The sequence below is a fragment of the Harpia harpyja genome, chromosome 10 (genome assembly GCF_026419915.1).
Source record: "Harpia harpyja isolate bHarHar1 chromosome 10, bHarHar1 primary haplotype, whole genome shotgun sequence".
Classification (NCBI taxonomy): domain Eukaryota; kingdom Metazoa; phylum Chordata; class Aves; order Accipitriformes; family Accipitridae; genus Harpia; species Harpia harpyja.
In genome coordinates, this window is record NC_068949.1 from 25,957,279 (window position 1) to 25,976,750 (window position 19,472).

At 41.5% G+C, this 19,472-nt stretch overlaps 1 protein-coding gene across 3 annotated transcripts in view; it reads left to right on the top strand.

Annotated features, from left to right (window-relative positions):
• WDFY4 (WDFY family member 4) overlaps positions 1–19,472 on the top strand; it is a 147,233-nt gene that overhangs the window by 13,661 nt on the left and 114,100 nt on the right. For all 3 annotated transcript variants that reach the window (XM_052798548.1, XM_052798550.1, XM_052798549.1), the window contains exons 5-13: positions 213–359; positions 745–934; positions 2,049–2,238; positions 4,339–4,499; positions 4,831–5,283; positions 6,783–6,887; positions 9,470–9,660; positions 12,827–13,437; positions 17,756–17,849. In XM_052798548.1, coding sequence (XP_052654508.1) covers positions 213–359; positions 745–934; positions 2,049–2,238; positions 4,339–4,499; positions 4,831–5,283; positions 6,783–6,887; positions 9,470–9,660; positions 12,827–13,437; positions 17,756–17,849 — 2,142 coding nt within the window. The remainder of the gene's footprint in view (positions 1–212; positions 360–744; positions 935–2,048; positions 2,239–4,338; positions 4,500–4,830; positions 5,284–6,782; positions 6,888–9,469; positions 9,661–12,826; positions 13,438–17,755; positions 17,850–19,472) is intronic.

Consider the following 19,472-nt stretch of genomic DNA (forward strand, 5'->3'; position numbering starts at 1 on the left):
GCTATAGCAACACACTGTCAGTGTGTTTACTTCTGAGAAGTGGATTTGTACAGCCATGCTGTATGATTGCCATGCTTGTGTGCCCTAGAACACTTGTAAGGATAAAATGCTCAAGCAGGTCTTTCATCTGCCATGACTACACTCAGTGTGTAGAAACACAAGGAAACTGTGGTCGCCTTCTGGAGGGGCTGATTTTTATTTTCCTTACTTAGAGCACTATGTGGAACATCATTGGATCTGGCCTTCCAGCTGCTCTGATGCAGTGCCTGTACCTTTTCTTTACTTTTCCTCTGAAGAAAACCAGTGATGATGGAGAGGCAAGTGAAGATGACACCCAAACTCAGGAAATGCTTGTTAAGGTGAGATGTGCCTCTGGGAGTTCATTTGCCCTGAGTATTCACATGTTCACTTAGGCTTTTAGCTGGTGATTGATTCAAACTGCCAAAAAAAGGAGTAAATTTGGACTGAAAACCATTGAACAAGCATCAGGAGCAGTATAAAACAATCTGAGATGATGCCACTATTCTCTTTTTTTTTTTTTGTTAAACAAAACATCATGACTTTATAAGTGGGAAAAAATCCTTTAAGACTATCCTAGTGGTAGTTTTACTTGTTCATTTCACTCCATCCTTTCTCCTGGCACTAGTATCAAACTGTAACACCCACCCCCCCCAGTGGATTGTTCTTCATCTCCCAGATATTTGTAGAGGTGATTATTGTAGCTGATGTTTGTTTCCTTTTCAGATAATGCTTAACATGTACAGAGAGGAACAAGGTGTAGAGGAACTTCTGGCAGCTGATAAGCTTCAGTCATTAATCATAGCAACTGCTTCCCTCTGGGACCAGTGTAGCCATTCATGGAAAGTACCTACAGGCCGTGTGCTGAGAACAATTTCAAAGGCTCAGACCAAAACCAGCATTGTGTACCTACAAGGTTTGGTTCAGTAATTTGGCTTCTCCTTTCCTCATAGCTCCACTGAGAATGAATTCTCAAGACGAGTCTCCCTAGGATAGATTTTTATCTCTACATCATCTGGTAGTCAGTCAACTGCAAAACATGGGCTCTTGGCTTTCTAGACAGGAACTTTCTTTAGTTCTGATAGCTATCTGGAAACTGACGTTTTTCTACACAAGAAATAATATTACAGGCAAGAGCCAATCCCATCTGATCACATTAATGTAGGCTAGGACAAGATGTATTAAGGGGTTTTTTGAGTTGTGTGACTCAATGTGTGAGCCTAAGGCTCATGCACACTCTAAATACAAGGTTGAGGGCACTGCCAGAGGAACGGTATCTTTTGGGACAACATCATTTCTTCCTAGGCTTTATTAGAGTAACCAATTTTTTTGTTATTAAGAAAACATGAGTCTCAATTTCTTAGAAAGAAAAAAAAAGTTTTAGAATCCACACTTTACTGTCAGTATTCCTTATCATGGAGTAACTGCATATAGGTATTTTTATTTTTTACAATAAAAATTTGGCTTCCTGGGTGAGAATGAAAGACTGAGGACTAATAGTTCTAAGAGTACTGAACTCTTTGGACATTTGGAAGCTGTCCTGGAAGGACTGGCCATCAGATTAGACAAGAGAACTAGGCTTCATTGCTGTGTATGTGTATACCCCATTACGCATGCCTCCTTGAGCAAAGAATTAATCTGTGAATGCTGCACAGACTGTGTGATTGACTTAGTACAAGACAATTAAATATGTCAGCCTCCACTTACTTTGTACTCAGACAGCTGGATTCACTGTATGTGAATTTTGGTGAGTGGGTGGGTTGGAAGTTTATACTCCTGACACTGAATCAGCTTCTGGGGTTTAAGCAAAGAAATGCATGCATACTTTAAAACCAGTAACGTTCTTCATGTAGCCTCTGAGGTGAGTGGTGATGTTCATATACCCTCTTTTTTCTTTCTAGAAAAAGAGTTAACTGACTCTTATTTTACTAGGAAATAACTTTTCAAACTTGTTGTTCCATTTTTGTTAGTAACTTTGAACTTTTTTGACTGTCAGTTCTTAAATACTTGCTACATTTTTGTTCCCACAGCTGTGGACTGCATTAAAATAGCTATTCAGAATCTCTTTAAACTGGCTGATACCCTACCTGCTTGTGATGTGTGTGAAGCTGCTAGTATTGTCTTGTGCTTTGTGAAAGATTCCTATCCCATATCATCAGCTTTATTAACAGAGTTTGAAGATAATGATGGCTACCAACTCCTGCTAAAAATTTTACTCAGGTAAGTAGAGAGGTTTTTAGTGGGCTTCTAGAGCATAGTAAAACTTTATTTTCAGAATGCGTAGTGGTCTGTTTTAAAACATGAATCATGTAGGTAATTCTGCGTGGATGCAAAGCCAGTAATAAAGACCCTAATATGGGGTCTTTCACTGCTGTTTTACAAAGGGAAGCAGCACATAACTTCTACTGAAACCATAATGGAAATGAATGGTAGGAGAAGTTAGTCTACAGGTGGGATAGGGACTTACCAAACACAAGACAAAGGTTCTTCATCAGTTAGTATTAGAGGGGATGTAGGTCAAAGATATTTGTCTTAGTTAAGGTGAACTCTTGATCCAGGAATGCAGTCAGCTAGGGAGGGAAACCTGATCTCCTTGCTGTGCAGAAAAGAAACAAACCAACCCACCCAAACTTATATCTGAAATGGTTATGTTCTTCAGAACTGAGATGAATATGAACATATCGGGACAAATCCCCACTAGTTATCCTAATCAAAAATACAAAGTAGAATCTTTGACTCTCCTTGTCTCCTTGCATTGTCTAACCAGGCTCTGAGTTTGCTATGTCAAAACAGTACATTTTACCACTTCCCAAGAAGTACTTAGGAGCTTTGTTCTGGTTTTCTTTAATATCAAATGAAGAGAGCATTTCCAGATCTTCTCAATCTATTGTTGTTTCCATTCTGACTTTGCCTTCTCTTGTACTTCTCCAACACTTGCAAGAACTTTGGTCCCTGACCAATACGTTAGACTGAGAGGGGGTATTTTGTAATTTGGATGTAGAGGATTGTAATTTGAATCATGAACCAAAAGATATCTGTAGGTGAGTATTTCTGATGATTTTTGGGTGGCACAAAATTATTAACCTACAGTTGGAGAAAGTTTTGTCTTTTTCTAGCAGTGTTTTCTTTAGTTACTGTAGATTATCTAGCTTTCCCTTATAAATAAGCTGTGTTGAAATGTATATTTCTGATGAAATTCTATCCCTATAAGGACAGAAACACCTGATCTTTATCAGTAGAGGCTATGACTGCTCCCATCCTTTTTAACTGATGTAACTAGGCTGGAGAGACAGGAATAGCATACAGGTGCTCAGGGCCTCAGATTAGTCTCCCTTCCCAGTGTATACTGGCAGAAAGGGATAGACAGAGAGCGGCTTTCCTGAATGTTTTGTGTGACCAGGTTTCCTCTTCTCTGATGTTTGGAGTTTCTTTTTCAGGTAAAAAGAATCTTGCTAATCACATTCTTTCCTGCTGAAATGAATACTAGCATTTGCCTGCCCTCCCCCTGCCCCCTTCTCCCCCCCTTTTTTTTCAGATTAAACCAGAACATATTTGTTTCGGTTTTCTTCTGAGATTTTCCTAACTTTCAGTATCACTCTATTGCTCTGTTGCTAACCCATGCCCAGATGCTGCAGTTTTCCTTAAGAATTGACCCTTCTAAGCAGTACAGAACAGGACAACATGATAAGCAGCTCTCTGCCCTTTGACAGACTCTCACTTCAGTCTAAACTATGGCAAATCTGGAGTTACAGTTCAAACTATTTCCTTACGTAAGACAGACATGCCATCTTCATGTCTGATTCACAAAGCTCAGGCAATACAATATTTTTCCTTTCCTAAGGGCTGAGATTTTTTTCTGTTATTTATCTCAGCGAGTGCCTTACCTTGCCAACCATATGCCTACCTTTTAATGCAAAGTGTCTGTTTTAATTTTTTGAACTCTCACAAAACTTAAATTTTTACTCCCCAAAACAGGCATTCTTTTGGAGAGAATTACTTTTTTTTTTTAAGTACACATAACTGGATGAAATTCCAACATTTATCTTCCTTTTCTTCAGAAGAATCTTACAGTGTCACTTCAGTTTTCTTCTTTAGTTTGTAAGTTTTGTTCTGATTCAGAATGTGCCACCATGGTGTGGAGTTACTGTTTGTAAGATGGTTAAACAAGTCACAGAAATAAGACAAAAAGACAGTAAAATAGGCTGGGGAGGAGTGGGGAGTAAAATGGGTAGGTCCTATGTGCTCAGTACCTGGTGATATATCCAAAATATTTGTATTACTAAGGCATGAATATGTGACTGTCCTGAGTTTTGTTCCTAGATGTGAGGGGTTGCAGCAAAATGAAGGAGACCCCTATCTGGATGAGATCTTGGACATGCTGACCTGTCTTACAACCTGTGGAAAAACTGAACTGAAAGTTTCTGGCAATATTGTACACCCACAATTACCGCACTTCGATTTCGAACGGACACGGTCTTCTGGTACAGTATATATATATATGTGGCTACACAGGCAGGTCATAGAAAAATGAAGCTCTATTCATTACATGTCTTAAGATGGGGGAAGGAGTATGAAATGGCATTTTCTGATCTATGTGCTTAATGCTGCAGGAGCCTGAATGCTACCTACATCAAACTGAACTATGTCAGCTGTAGGGTCTGATCCAAGGTTGAGAACATACCTTCCAATCACATCCATTGTGTCTGTGACTCCTACTTCTACTCTCAGACATGACTTAACATTATAGTTATGGTGCTTGCAGTCTTAAATAGCATTGATGTAAAAGTGATCCCACCTGGTTTTATCCTACAGGAATGACAGTGAAAAACCTCCAGGCTTTTCAGGTGTTGCAGTCCATTTTCCAGAAAAGTAATGATCAGCACCTGTGCGGAAGAATCTTGGCAGCAATTGGTACCATATGGGCCTGGGACACAGTAAACTTCTTTCTTCTGGAATGGACACTACAACCTATCAACCAGTTTACTGACATAATCCATTTCAAGCCACACCCAGTCCAAGTCCAGTTCTTCAGACTGGTGGAGTCCATAGTGCTAGACCTCTCCTATGTCCCCCATGAAATTTTGAAGAAGGTTCAGTATTTGATAAAGGAAAACATAGTGCCATTCTGCACATTAACAGCTCTCCGGTGCCTTCTCAACATGACCAAGAAGGACCTGTTATTCAGTGACATATTCCGTGACTCTGGGCTCTTAGGCCTACTGCTGGCACTTTTGAGGAAGCAAGCCAAGATCCTAAGGAAGTCAGGTACAACTTAATGTCATTCATAATGACTGCTGAAGTAGGCAGATCAATAGGAATGAATTAATCTCTTTCTACAGTCAATTTATAAATTTTATGTACTGAGTAGCTAGATTTTGTCTGTAAGCCAACTGGTCTAAGTTTATGACATACTAAGCTGGGTCCTCTCTGAAATCTTAGCTGTTTATCGTCCTTTTCGCTAGCATAAACAGTTCTGGGCTATTCTTCACCCGTGTACAATGAATTATTCTGGAGGGTATCATTCAGCCCACACTTTTAAACAGGTCTCAATTTGGGGTTCTCTAGGATGCCAGCTTGAGAGTAGAGGGAGAAAGGGTTTTCTGCAGTGCTTAGTTCCTCTGAAAATAACACTTAATCCTGAGGATTGATGATGGAAAGCAGTTTCTTGAATTTTGGCCATATATTACCCACAATTACTACCACCTATTGTCATCTATAGTTATGTCCTATTATGAAAACAAAAAGGTAATAGTCCTGGTTTGGTAATTGTGGGGTACAGCTGACTTAGGGGACAGACTCACATATTTAGAAGTTTATAACTGCTATTTTAAAGAAAGCAAAATGCATTATAACATCTTCTGTGCTGTATGATTTGGGAAATGCCTTTAAATTTCAGTGCAATAGTCATTTAATAAAGGAGGAGGGACCCAAAGAACTAGGTATAACTTCTGATGCAGCAAGCACAATTGAATTATTTATACACATTTATTCCAAGCAACAGAAGGAATATGAATTGCAACATTAGTTCCAGAGTGCAGACATCCATTACCTGCAAGGACACTTAGATATGCATTCTTGATGTCAGAGAACTAGAGTTCTGTACAAGAGTACTTTTTATAGAATGAGTGATTGAATGGCTGTGTAATTTGTAAATTTAGACACACAGATGAAGAGGCACAGGTGGGAAGACACTGTGTGAAGTGATCACTACTTCCCTCTTCTGGTTTCCAGAAATTTAGCCTGCAAACTTCAAGAATTTTAGATCTAAAAATAACCTACCTGACACTGTCTGATCTTGGAAATGTTTGTCTTTGAACGTGCAGGGGCTTTCTACTCTTCACTTTTAGTTTAGGTATTTAAGTACTCCCTGTTGCTGTAATATTTTACCACTTTATAGCTCATAATCTGCAATGTTCTTTTATCTGTGTGTATTCCTACCAGGTATCACTAAACAGGTAACTCTACATCAGTTGGGAAGTGGAAACACCACTATTACCAGTATTGCCTATAGTTATACAGGAGATCTGGGCTGCAGACCATAGAATCAGACCTGTGTTTCCTAGTCCCAGACTAGACCCTGATGACTAGACAATGCCCTGTCTGTATTTTGTTGCTCATTTGGGGGTTCAAGTACCTTGTAAGTAATATTTAAGAGAAAACTAGAATTTGCTGGAGAACTAGTTTTCCTTTTTGGTTTAATATATTTTAGCTACAGTTAACCATGTCTTGTATAAATTGTATTATGACTTTTAATATACTGACAGCTGGAACCCATCTGCCTGGTCTGGAAGAAGGCACTGAGAAAGAATTAAATGCTGTGATGCTGAAGATGGTGGCTGCCCTTACAGTGAGGTCTGTGAGGAACACTGGTAAGAAATGACATATGACTGCATTACCTTTGTGATATTTGGTGGTAAGTGGCCATGATGCCTCTTAAGGAGCACCAACAAATTTTCCGACTTTTGTGCTTCAGTGAGAAGTGGAGGACAAGAGCTAGAAGTGTAGGGATAACAGTGTCACACCAGGAAGAAATGTGGCAAAGATATTCTCATTCTGCATAATGAGCCTTATCCCAGTAGTCACCCTGTTTCCCTCATCCATGTGGATACTCCTGAAGTGTTTACATAGAAAACACAAACTTACCTTGTGGAAAACAAGACTGTGTGTGTAAGTTTTGTGTATCATTTGTTCATCCAGATTTTCTTCCATGGTATCTATTACTTGAAATCTTGATGGGATCAGACACATGCTGAGTAACTAACACTCCGTTGTGGTTTAAGCCCAGCTGGTAGAAGCTGCTCACTCATTCCCCCCTCACCCCTCCCAGCCCCGGTGTGATGAGGAGGAGAAAATATAAAGAAATGCTTGTGGGTTGAGACAAGGACAGGAAGGGATCACTCACCACTTATGGTCACAGGCAAAAGGCAGGCTCAACTTGGGGAAAAAACAAAATCAGTTTAATTTACTACAAATCAAATCAAAATAAGGATAATGAGAAGTAAAACTCAAATCTTAAAACACCTTCCCCCCAACCCTCCTTCCATCCTGGCTCAACTCCACTCCTGGTTTTCTCTACCTCCTCCCCCCGGGAAGGGAGTTATGGTCAGGTCAGTTCATCACATGTTGTCTCTGCCACTCCTTCCTCCTCAGGGGGAGGACTCCTCACTCTTCCCCTGCTACAGCGTGGGGTCCCTCCCACAGGAGACAGTCCTTCATAAACTTCTCCAACATGGGTCCTTTCTGCGGGCTGATTTTCAGTCACAGACTGCTCCAGTGCGGGTTTTCCCATAGAGTCCTGGTCATCTTTGGGGGCATCCACCTGCTCTGGCATGGGCTCATCCCCAGGCTGCAGGTGGGCATCTGCTCCCCCACTCACCTCCATGGGCTGGGGGGGACAGCCTGCCGCCTCACCACGGGCTGCGGGGACATCCCCTCCTCCAGTGCACCTCCTCCCCCTCCTTCTTCACTGACCTTGCTGTCTGCAGAGGTGTTTCTTTCACATTCCAATCTCCTCCCCCTTTGCAGGTTCCCCTTCTTAACTCTGTTCTCCCAGAGGTGCTACCACCATCACTGATGGGCTTGGCCTTGGCCAGAGGCAGGTCTGACTTGGAGCCAGGGAAGCTTCTAGCAGCTTCTCACAGGAGCCACCCCTGTAGCCTCTCCCCTGCTACCAAAACCTCACCACACAAACCCAAAACACACTCATACATTTAGTATTGGTGTACCTAAGAGGTGTATGTGTGGGGAATCTTGTGGAACATAGTAATATAGAACTGAACTCTTCTGAATACTGGAATCCATGTTTGCAGCATCTTACACAGTGCAAATATATTGTCACAAACTATCAAACAGTCCCCTTCATAAACTAAAGAGATGTTTAAGCTGAAAACTAATAAGGTGTCTTTTTATTCATTATTGTATTGGAAAGCAGGCTTGAGAGGTGGGCCTGTGCAAACCTCATGAAGTTCAACAAGGCCAAGTGCAAGGTCCTGCACATGGGTCGGGGCAATCCCAAGTGCACATACAGCCTGGGCAGAGAATGGATTGAGAGCAGCCCAGAGGAGAAGGACTTGGGGGTGTTGGTTGGTGAGAAGCTCAACATGACCTGGCAATGTGCATTTGCAGCCCAGAAAGCCAATCGTATCCTGGGCTGCATCAAAAGAAGTGTGACCAGCAGGTTGAGGGATGTGATTCTCCCCCTCTACTCCACTCTTGTGAGACCCCACCTGGAGTACTGTGTTCAGCTCTGGGGCCCCCAAAATAAGAAGGACATGGACCTGTTGGAGCAAGTCCAGAGGAGGGCCATGAAGATGATCAAGGGGCTGGAGCACCTTTCCTATGAAGACAGGCTGAGAGAGTTGGGGTTGTTCAGCCTGGAGAAGAGAAGGCTCTGGGGAGACCTTATAGCAGCTTTCCAGTATCTAAAGGGGGCCTACAGGAAAGCTGGAGAGGTATTTTTTACAAGGGCATGTAGTGATAAGACAAGGGGTGATGGCTTTAAACTAAAAGAGGGTAGATTTAGATTAGAGGTAAGGAAGAAATTCTTCACTATGAGGGTGGTGAGGCACTGGAACAGGTTGCCCAGAGAAGTTGCAGATGCCCCATCCCTAGAAGTGTTCAAGGCCAGGTTGGATGGGGCTTTGAGCAACCTGGTCTAGTGGAAGGTATCCCTGCCCATGGCAGTGGGGTTGGAACTAGATGATCTTTAAGGTCCCTTCCGACCCAAACCATTCTATGATTCTGTGATTAGAAACCATCGTCATCCAGTCATTTTATCCCTACTTGTTCTTGTGCCACTCAGTTTGTGTTGTCTGTAGCTTAAACAGCTCTTCTTGCCTCTCCTGCTATATTTGTAGAAATGTGGCACTTCATACCAACACTGAAAATCTGCCTGTGAAAACTACAAGTAAAGCATAGTTTAAGTAACAAATGATACCGTATGTGTCCCCAGTTGTTCTGAAGGACTATGGAATGGTGCCATATATCAAGATATTTTTGGATGATGAGTGCTACAGGAATGCTACTCTCAGCATCTTGGAGCAGCTATCAGTCATCAATTATGAAGAATATATGAGCATTATCATTGGGGCCCTCTGTTCTTCTACTCAAGGGGAACTACATCTGAAACTAGATCTGCTGAAGGTAATTAATGTGGCTTCCCACTTGGTTGTTGTTTTCTTGGAAACTGCTTGGCTTGTGGCAAATTGCTCTTAATCTCACCCCTAGCACTAATGCAGAAGAAAAAAGAGCCATGGGCCAGTTTTTGATTCTGGTAAACTGGGTGCTTTGATTTTTAGTGATGTGTCTGTGGTCAACACCTTCACCCAGTATCAGATTGTGAAGTATTTTGAAGACTTAAATAGTAATGCAGAACAGAGAAATGGAAATGGCAAAGGGCACAGTTGTATGAGCAGTTCTATGTAATGTGACAGAGAAAGGAGAGACAAATGTGAATGAAAGTGGAGGAGATGTGGAGGGAGGATGTGAGAAGAAGTGAAGGAGTAAGATTGGAAGGGGCAGGGTAGGTGTGAGATAAACAGCTTGATTCTGATAATTTTCTGAGGTTGAAACTTTGCTGTCCTTAATTTTGTCACCTCTCACATACACTAGTGTCATGGAAAGAAATGTGAGATGATAGAAAGAAGGAGTCTTATGAAAGTTTGGAGGAAGGAACTAGAACTATTCATACCCTGTATTGTGTTTATAGGGGGTCTGATCCATAAGCAATGAAGCAGGGGAAAAAATCAGTGTGCTTTATTTTGGTTTAGATCATAGGCATCAAAATGAAAAGCAGCAGTGTTGTAAGCAGTTTCATTCTACCTTCTCTACCAAGTGTGAACTGAATTCACCTTTCAGCACGATATAGCAGCTGCTTCTGTGATAAAAGAACCATGTTACTTTAAAAAAACAAAAACACGACAAAGTTTATAGCTTTGATATGAAACAGTAAACTTTAACAATATTTGTGGAAAAGTTGAGTACAGTGTCCAATCTAATATGAAAATAAATGCAGCTGCAGTGTCTAATTTTGACAAATGATAACTGTATTAAAGCATAATGCAAGCAAATGAATTTATTATCTACACCCATTGGGACTGTGATTGTGTTACACAAAGATTCAGATTGATTTGCTAATATATATTTAGCTGTTAAAGCCTGAGCCCAAATGCAATTAGCACTGCCGTATTCCATCGTGGCACGTGGACAATTATGACGAATAACAAATAATGGAATGTGAAATAAATTCTGTTAACATTAACTGGGTTAGGGGGTTTCCAGCAGACATCAGTTTTATAGATTCAAGACAGAGGAATACTAACTCATAGGTGATTAAATTCTAACTGAGTTAGAGCTGGAGGAAATGTAGTTACTGTTGACCTTCTCTGAAATGTGTTAAAGCCGTCCTGATAACTTCAACTCTGAGTTATTAAATTTACTCCCTGTTCAGAAGTCTCTGCCTGGTTTGATACATTATCATACAAAATTGAATGACAGTAATAGGGTTCCCCCTCCCCCTCCAGTGCTGGCAACCATTTCTCACAGTCCTAGATCCTGTTACAGGGAGATATATTTATGTTAGAAACTGTTCCTCTTCAGCAGGTTGTGAAGTGAACCTCTTTCATTAGATATCTGTTGGGAAACTTTATATGTAAAATTAGCCCTTTCCAATGTGAAAAGGTACAGCCTCAAATTTGAAAGGTCCCTGGTGCCTGAAAGAGCATCATATTTACAAAATGAATTGTGCAACATACCAAAAACCTGGGATGGATTACACTCAAATACAGTAGACTGTTTCCTTACAATCTCTTTTTTCTCAGTAATGTTACTTCCACCACTACAACTCTTAATAACTTTTTGTCGTGGTTTAACCCCAGCCAGCAACTAAACACCACGCAGCCGCTCACTCACTCCCCCCCCACCCAGTGGGATGGGGGAGAAAATCGGGAAAAGAAGCAAAACTCGTGGGTTGAGATAAGAACCGTTTAATAGAACAGAAAAGAAGAAACTAATAATGATAATGATAACACTAATAAAATGACAACAGCAATAATGAAAGGATTGGAATGTACAAATGATGCGCAGTGCAATTGCTCACCACCCGCTGACCGACACCCAGCCAGTCCCCCAAGTGGCGAAATCCCTGCCCCCACTTCCCCATTCCTATACTGGATGGGACGTCACATGGTATGGAATACCCTGTTGGCCAGTTTGGGTCAGGTGCCCTGGCTGTGTCTTGTGCCAACTTCTTGTGCCCCTCCAGCTTTCTCGCTGGCTAGGCATGAGAAGCTGAAAAATCCTTGACTTTAGTCTAAACACTACTGAGCAACAACTGAAGACATCAGTGTTATCAACATTCTTCGCATACCGAACTCAAAACATAGCACTGTACCAGCTACTAGGAAGACAGTTAACTCTACCCCAGCTGAAACCAGGACACTTTTCTAGATTTGTTTTAAAATGGCAAGCCCATAGCATTCAAAATTTACAAGTGGTATAGGTTCGTTTTCATGCATGGTAATATTGTCAAGTGGCATTCACTTACAACCTGCTTTAAGCCCATTGAAGTTAGAGAAAATCTAATCACTTAATTATCTTGGGATCTGACTCTTTATGGCTTTTTTCCTCCAAAGTGTTGTGCAAACTTTAAAAATGCCTCTGCTGAGAAACGGAATTATTATTGCCTTTATTAATGAGGAGAGCCTGCTGCTTGCAGTGTTCTTTTGGCCATCCTGTGTCACTGCCTTTTTGGAAAGGGTCTGCTCAGTCATATGAGCAAAAGTCCAGCGTGGCTTCTCATGTGTATTCAGGGCTGTAGGAAGACTTGCCTATAGAGAGCTGTGCTGCCTTCTCAGTTACTATATGAGGTTATTTATAATTGAATCTCTGCTTTTATTTATTTAAGGCAAAGGCAGATTTCTTGAGAGAGTCTGAGAAGACTGATGAAAGAACAGCCAAAGGTCTGAAACTACCTCTGGCCAGACTGACTAGGATGTGTAATGCAGGAAATTTGATTTCTTCGCTTATTCCTGTGAGCTCTATTCTCTACCTGTCAGGCTGACTACATGGGTTGCTCCAGAGGGTGCATTCAAATCTTGGTTGTTTGACTCATTGGGTAAACGGGGGAAGGGAGGAGGAGAAAAGTTGTGCAGTGGTGACCTTTACTTTGACCAACTTTTTTTTTTTGGTCAAAGAGTGAAATTTCAGTGAAAGAATTTTGGTACAAACTTGGAATTTTAAAATATTCTGAAGCTTCTTTGTCCCTTGGTTTAAGTGCTTCTTTTGTCTCCTTTCTTCCCAATGTTTGTAGTCACTCCTAAGGATACTGGAGAGTCGCAAGAGCCATTCAGCTTTCAGAACCTGCAGTGGATTCAATGGACTCTTGTCCCTTCTCTCAGATATGGAAGGTGCATTGCAGGACCCTCCATCTGGGCTGTGGACAGCAGTTGGGCAGAATTGCATATTGGAGCTTGTTTTCTACACACTTCAGGGGATATCAGCAGCCCTGCACCTGGACCCTGTCAACAGCTACTTCTTCCAGAGGAATGGTCTCTTTGAAAAGATGGCAGAGGATCTCGGGTCACTTGGATGCTTCTGGACACAAGGGGAATGGCAAATCCCTGTGACCCTTGAGAAGACAAGGACCTTTGCAGAATTCTTGGATGCAGCTTTCTGTTCTTCAGAACCTTTCCCAATGTGGCTAAAGAACTGCATATGGATTCTGAATTTTCTTGATCACATGGTCAAAGGAACCCTCCATCTGAAGAGCTACTTCAAGGAGAGAAAGCCAGAGATGGGAGAGGCATCAAGAGATGATCAGGAGGGACCCCAAGCTCAAGAAGAGCATCCTGCTGTTTTCAAAAGACCAGGCAACAAATTACCTGCCTCTGCCTACAGGCAATGGGGAAACCCTGAAGAGAAGTAAGTCTTTATTTACTACAGGAAATAGAACAGTAAGACTGGTATCTCCATTTTATATGGTAGTAAACTGAGGTAAGGTGTGATATAACCTGCCTAGAACAAACAAATCAGTGTCACAGTCCCAACACCCAGGCCTCCAGACAGCAGTCATCACCTCTTTTTGAAAGGTAAATGGTGCTAAACATTGGGGCATGTGTTCAGTGGAGCAGAGGGACACACAACTCCGAGAGTTACAGTTTGTGCTGATGGTTCTGACACGTGCAATGTGGGAGCAGGAATGGGCTCTAAGGAAAAGGTTGCTGGGACTTGAAGCTTGTCTTTAGTCTCTGCTTGAATCTGCCCCTATCAATTTTGATTTTCTCAATTATGTGGAAAGCTGTTTCCAGTCACCTGGTACCTTAAAAATAAAAACTATTTTAAGTTATTTTAAATGCTCTCCCATGCATGTGTGTCCAGACAGGTGTACAGACACACACACTCTCACTCATTTACTCATACAGCTGAAATAGAGAAAATTGGAAAAGCAATAATAATGCTGCCTGCCTCATATAATGAAGGATTATATAAAAATATATATCCTTTGCAGGAAGAAAAGACTACACCAGAAATCAACGCAGCTGTCAGCTGTGAATCAATTCTGAATAACTTGCATTTCATAACTTGTGAGATCTTCTGCACCTTCATGTGTCTGTAGCTTGATCTTGAATCTCTCAGTCCTTTTCTCAAAAATGTTTCTGGTTGGAGTTATGCTTAAAAAGGCTAAGTTTATAACTGCGAGATTCCTTCAGCCCTTATTGTAGGTTATTCCACAGTCATCTTCCAGGTTTAAAGACCAAGTCATTAGGTCGGCCACTTGTAGCTAGCAGTCACTGAAGTCAACAGAACTTTCATTCCCTGAGTACTGAGGCAGGCTGAATAAGTATTTCTGGTCATATTTGTACTGGTTTGAAGGAACTAGAAAAACCTGCAGTAGGTTTCTTTGCTCCTTGTGCAGCTGATTTTAAAATAGTCATGGAGAAGTTTGCTCCCTGTCACCACTCTTTGAATTACACTGGAAGCTTCTGGTTAGATACTCAGTGCTGGGGAGAGGACTTGGTGGCTCAGGAGGAATGAATATTCTTTTCAAAGTAGATCTTCCTAGCCTCATTTAGGAGAACATGGGTCAGTGTGCGGAGACTATATGGATGGTGGTGGTTATAAGAAGTCCATAGCCTGTAGCTTGTGTGTATAAGGGAGGCTCAGGGAAGAGGAGGGAGAAAGAGTAGATCAGTGGCAATGCTGGCAAGGGTATGGCTCTGTCTTCTGATTACCTTTCTCAAGTTACTAGATCTGAAACATAAAGCAAGGCTTCCTAGGTCCTGTGTTGTTTTGCCTGCTGAGCTGTGAGGCTGTGTAGTAACTGAATGAATACAACTTGTGGGGAAATTAATCATATCAGTTGGGATCCATTCAGTTCACAGTGTCTGGTTTGGGACAGTTGGGCTTTGGTTCTGGGATGTGAAGGCACAAAAGGAAGCCAGATTAGCTAGAGGTGGCTGGAGGCTGTCCAGGACAAGTGTATGTAAACACAGCAGAGGAACATGTTCTGGCAAGCTGTCAATCTTCAGGCCACACAGCCTGTATCCTTTTCCAGCAGTAAATTTTCTGAAAATAAAAATAAGAAATCAAGTTCCCAGAGTTCCTGCAAGCCTGTGGTTCCCCTGATGCATCCTCCTCTTAGCTGTACTCCATGCTCACACTTCCTCCTGAAGAAGGCTTCAGCCTGGGGCTATGCAGCTTGAAAGGAGGAACTTGAGTGCAGTCAGCATAGGTGCCCTGTGATGCCCCATCCTGCAAGATGTATTTAACATCCCTGAAGAGGGGGAAAGGAGGTCATCCTATGGGAGCCTGTGACTGAGAGAAAAATCAGCATTTTAACTGGATAATATTCTAGCCCCTTACACTGTCCTGTGGTCAATGATGCTGCAAGCTGCTGGGCCACAGGGCAATTGACCCTTTCATTCCCATCTGAAAAACAGCCCTCTGTGTTCCTGCTCCTGCATTAATGTTTGAAATACCTTCTGTGACAGATGGGGTCTCTGTTTTTCCTTTTGCTCCTGGTGATTAGAGATACCTTACTGCAAACTGTGTTAACTGAGGCTGATCTCTCTTTGGGAGGGAAGCCCCTCTTCATGTCCACCCTAGCAGAATGGCTGCTGCAGCTGCTGTTACCACAGACTCACTGCGCTAATGGCTTTTCAGGTTCTTTGCAGCATCTTATTTTGTCCCCAAACCCTATTATTTATCTATTGTTTAAGTAGCAGCCAGTGCAGAGTAGATTTGGGATTCACACCATGATACTGGTAAGGTAGATGGAGTGGAATCATGGGGTTGACTGGATGGCCCTGAGGCAGGAGTGCAAGAGATGGGATATTTGCAGGAGTGAGGAGTTGGTACCAGCTTTTGTACTAAGACAAGCCAGAAAACGAGGGCCTCTTGGAAAACCGCAGAGAAGGGTGGAGACAAGGCTTATATAATATTCTTAGAGGGGAGCAAGTATGCAATGCTGGCAGGGAAGTTAAGGTGTAGTTCATTGCTGGTCAGGGACTCTGGATTTTTCTTCTTTGTTCTTCCTTGTTAACAGCCCTGCCAAGCAGTGCTCAAAAATAAGAAAATATCTCCTTATAGTTATGCCAATGTCTTAACTATTTCATGATTTTATTTACTTTTTAAAGGATCACTTGCTATTATTGCCTTCTGATATTCACATTTCGTTAGCTCATGTTTTACCTTTACTACATATCATATGGGTTATAAAAAAAAGTCTCTATATGAAAGCAAAATTTTGAGGTTCAGAAGTAACCATATTTCTTCAGTGTCTAAGTCTTTAGGAAGACTGCTGTCTGGTTAGGAGAACCAGACACACTGCCTGACAATGTATTTTTATAGTGCCAGAGATGGGAATTTGAACTGAATTGAAAGTTTGGGAAGTCAGTCCTTGAAAATAGTGGCTTAGGCTAAAAATGAACTTGCTCTGGGGAGCACAGCCACAGCAGGAAAACAGACTGAAATTTCGATCCTATTGATTCTAGTGGTCCTGGATTTTTCTCTTTTAAGGTGGTTAAGGTTTTTGGGGGGAGATGAGAAGAAAGCATATTTTTAGTATGTACTTTTTTCTTGTTTGACATTGAAAAACTCGCCCACATTCATGTCAAGTACAGGTGTGTGTGTCGAAACTGGGGGCACTGCTGCAGTAAGTATATATACCACATCTGATTTTGAATCATTACACAGAAAATATTGCAAATGAACAATTTGAGTCTTTCTTGAGGGTGCAGTAAGAATTATTTGTCACTGTGTGGCAGTGTGCTACACGTTACTCGCTGCTCTTTTCGGAAGTGGCTAAGATGTTACTACAGCCTTTTTACCCTCCTTTAGGTCCCTTGTAAAGGCTTTTTTTATGCTCACTCTTTTACTTGTACCCTTTGTTTTATACAGTCCATAAAGCATATTGTGCTTTATTTTTTTCAGTCTAATTATGGCTGTTAGATGTTGCCTTTTCTTTTCTCATGAGATCTATTTGGGACAGATGTTTCTGGCAGTGCACATCACAACTCTGGTTCAGAGGTGCACCCAGAAATGCCGGTGATACTCTGAGCATGACAAGCCTGCAGTGCCTAAGGGTTACTGCTATGCTGTGTCTTCATCTTTGAGATATATCTGACCTCTAGCCTGCATCATGGCATAAGCAGATCTTCTCTGTGGTAACTCTGATGCCACAGTTCATTCCTGTGCCTGAATGTACGAAGGTGATACATGGCAAAAATGAAAACTGGTGGGGAAGCACAGACATTTAACTTTTTTTTTACTAGTTTAAGTAGATTCTGGTGTTGGAAGGGAAGGGTGGCATACTGATTTCATCAAGACTGTCTCATCTTTGCTTATTGCTATTATGGTTTTAAAGTATGCCAGTTATAGTAGGACCAAAGTTACTGCTTGAAAATAGAAAATGTAACACTAGTTCTGGGCTGATGCATCAGAGAGGTCCCTCTGGTTGTCTATTCTCTCTGTACTGCAAGTACCTTCAAAGGCAAAGGTAGTTTAAAGAGGCTGCTGCACATCTTTGAATGTACAGGTGCCTGAGTTGTGAGCTCATGAGCAGGTTATGTCCTGTCTTTGTTACTCAAAGGAGGATTCCAGCTGTTCCAGGTCATCTGTATTGTCTGCCTATTACTGCTAAGAGGATTTAATGCTGTACTCTGCTGGAATATTGTTGGACTGTCTTTGCTGATCTTAATGATAATTATGACAGTGAGTCTTATGTGTCTTTTTCCTGCAGGTGGGAAATGGGTGACTGCGCCATTGTAAATCCAGGTGCTGTCTGTGTTATGGTGAGGTTGCTGCCAAAGCTGTACAAAAAGGGACACTCTCAGGTGAGTCTGAATGTATCAAAGTGCCGTCTAAACAATGTCTGCTACTTTTCTGTAGCTTCATTTCCAAGAATTGCTTACTCTTTGCAGATGTGGAAGTACTGAAATTTACCTAGAACACTGGCAAGAGGAACAGTGCAAATTTCACTGAGTCGACAGATATAAGAACAACAAAGGCTCTTGGCTATCAGTTTGACTAAGTGTTTCTATACCTATCTGATGCAGTGCATGGGTCTTGGTCCCAGAATACTTACTGCAAAGGCACAAGTGTAGAAGTCCCTTGAAAATTGTTTAAAATATTGCTACGGACCTAGCAACCCTAGCAACCAGAACAGTCTGGCTTTTTAGGCCTAACAGTCCATAAACTTTCAATGGAGCTTAGAATCTGCTTTGCTTTGTCAAACCTTCTATGCACACACCCAATCTGAACAAGCATATTGCCTATGTTGTATCTGCTATCTGGTCTAAAAGACTTGAATACCGTTAAAGTACATACGGAGGGATTGAAATAAAACCAGATTGTTCATTCAGAGCTATGGAAGGTGGGAGTGCAACTAACTGCTGGCACATCCCAACTCTGTGTAGTGGAACCAAGCCATCAGCTAGTGAAATTTTAAGTACAGTAATTAATTTCTGAAAAACAAGTAGAACAGTTAATTGGATGAGAGAGAGTGTCATCAAGAAATTTATCAGAGCTGGCTCTAGGGCTGAGCTCTATGAGAGAGAAAGTCTCTCAGACCCTCAGTAGATGGCAGTGTTCTTAAAAATATGAAGAACTAGAGCACAAATTCCAGTAATTTCAGTTATGTATTTAAGTGTGTTCATCTTTTCTTCCCTTTTCACTCATTTTTTCTTAGTCAACAAGAAATTATTAATAATAGTGTTTGCTGTTGTGAATAGGATTGCCTCAGGTAAAATGGGACTGCTGTTGTGTGGGGTCCTACATAGTCAGACTCTAGCTAGAAGTTAAAACATGTCCTGAAGAGTTTTTCATCAAATGACCCAGAAAAAGGATAGAGGAAAAATAGGATTTTTCTGGCTAATTCTATGTAAAAGTGGGTGAGAGAATGAGTGGAACCTCGTGCCCCATAGCTTGGACAGCTCACTGATGCTGCCAGGTAGTGACACAAAAGGCTGGACTTTAGTACCTTTAATCATAACATATACCATGACATGAACCCTTGTGCAATGAGATGCTACTTGGAACGTGGGAGTCGGGCAAGATCTGATGCAAAAGGTGGACCTCAATGGCTGGTGAAGGGGAGCTACTTGGTAGAAGGATAATAACTGAGGGAATTTCTCTTTGAATAGATCTATTCTGTCCCAAACAGGGTATTATTCTTTATTTTAGTGCAACAGTGTTTGACAGCTATATGAGAGATGAAATAATTTCTTTGTGGGTGGAACTCTTTTACTGCAGACTTTCATTCAAAAATCTGAAGGGCCTTCTTGCTCTGAGTGTGGGTCAAATCATAAATTTTTCAGGAGCAATGGTGAAGAACAGACAGTAACTCACCCTTTCTGCTTGTTTTAGTGCTGTGATAGATCTTTTAGGCCAAGGTGTTCAGGACTAATCTGGAAAAATCTTCAGAATCAGATTAAGTCATGTGCAATCCTTTGTTTTCA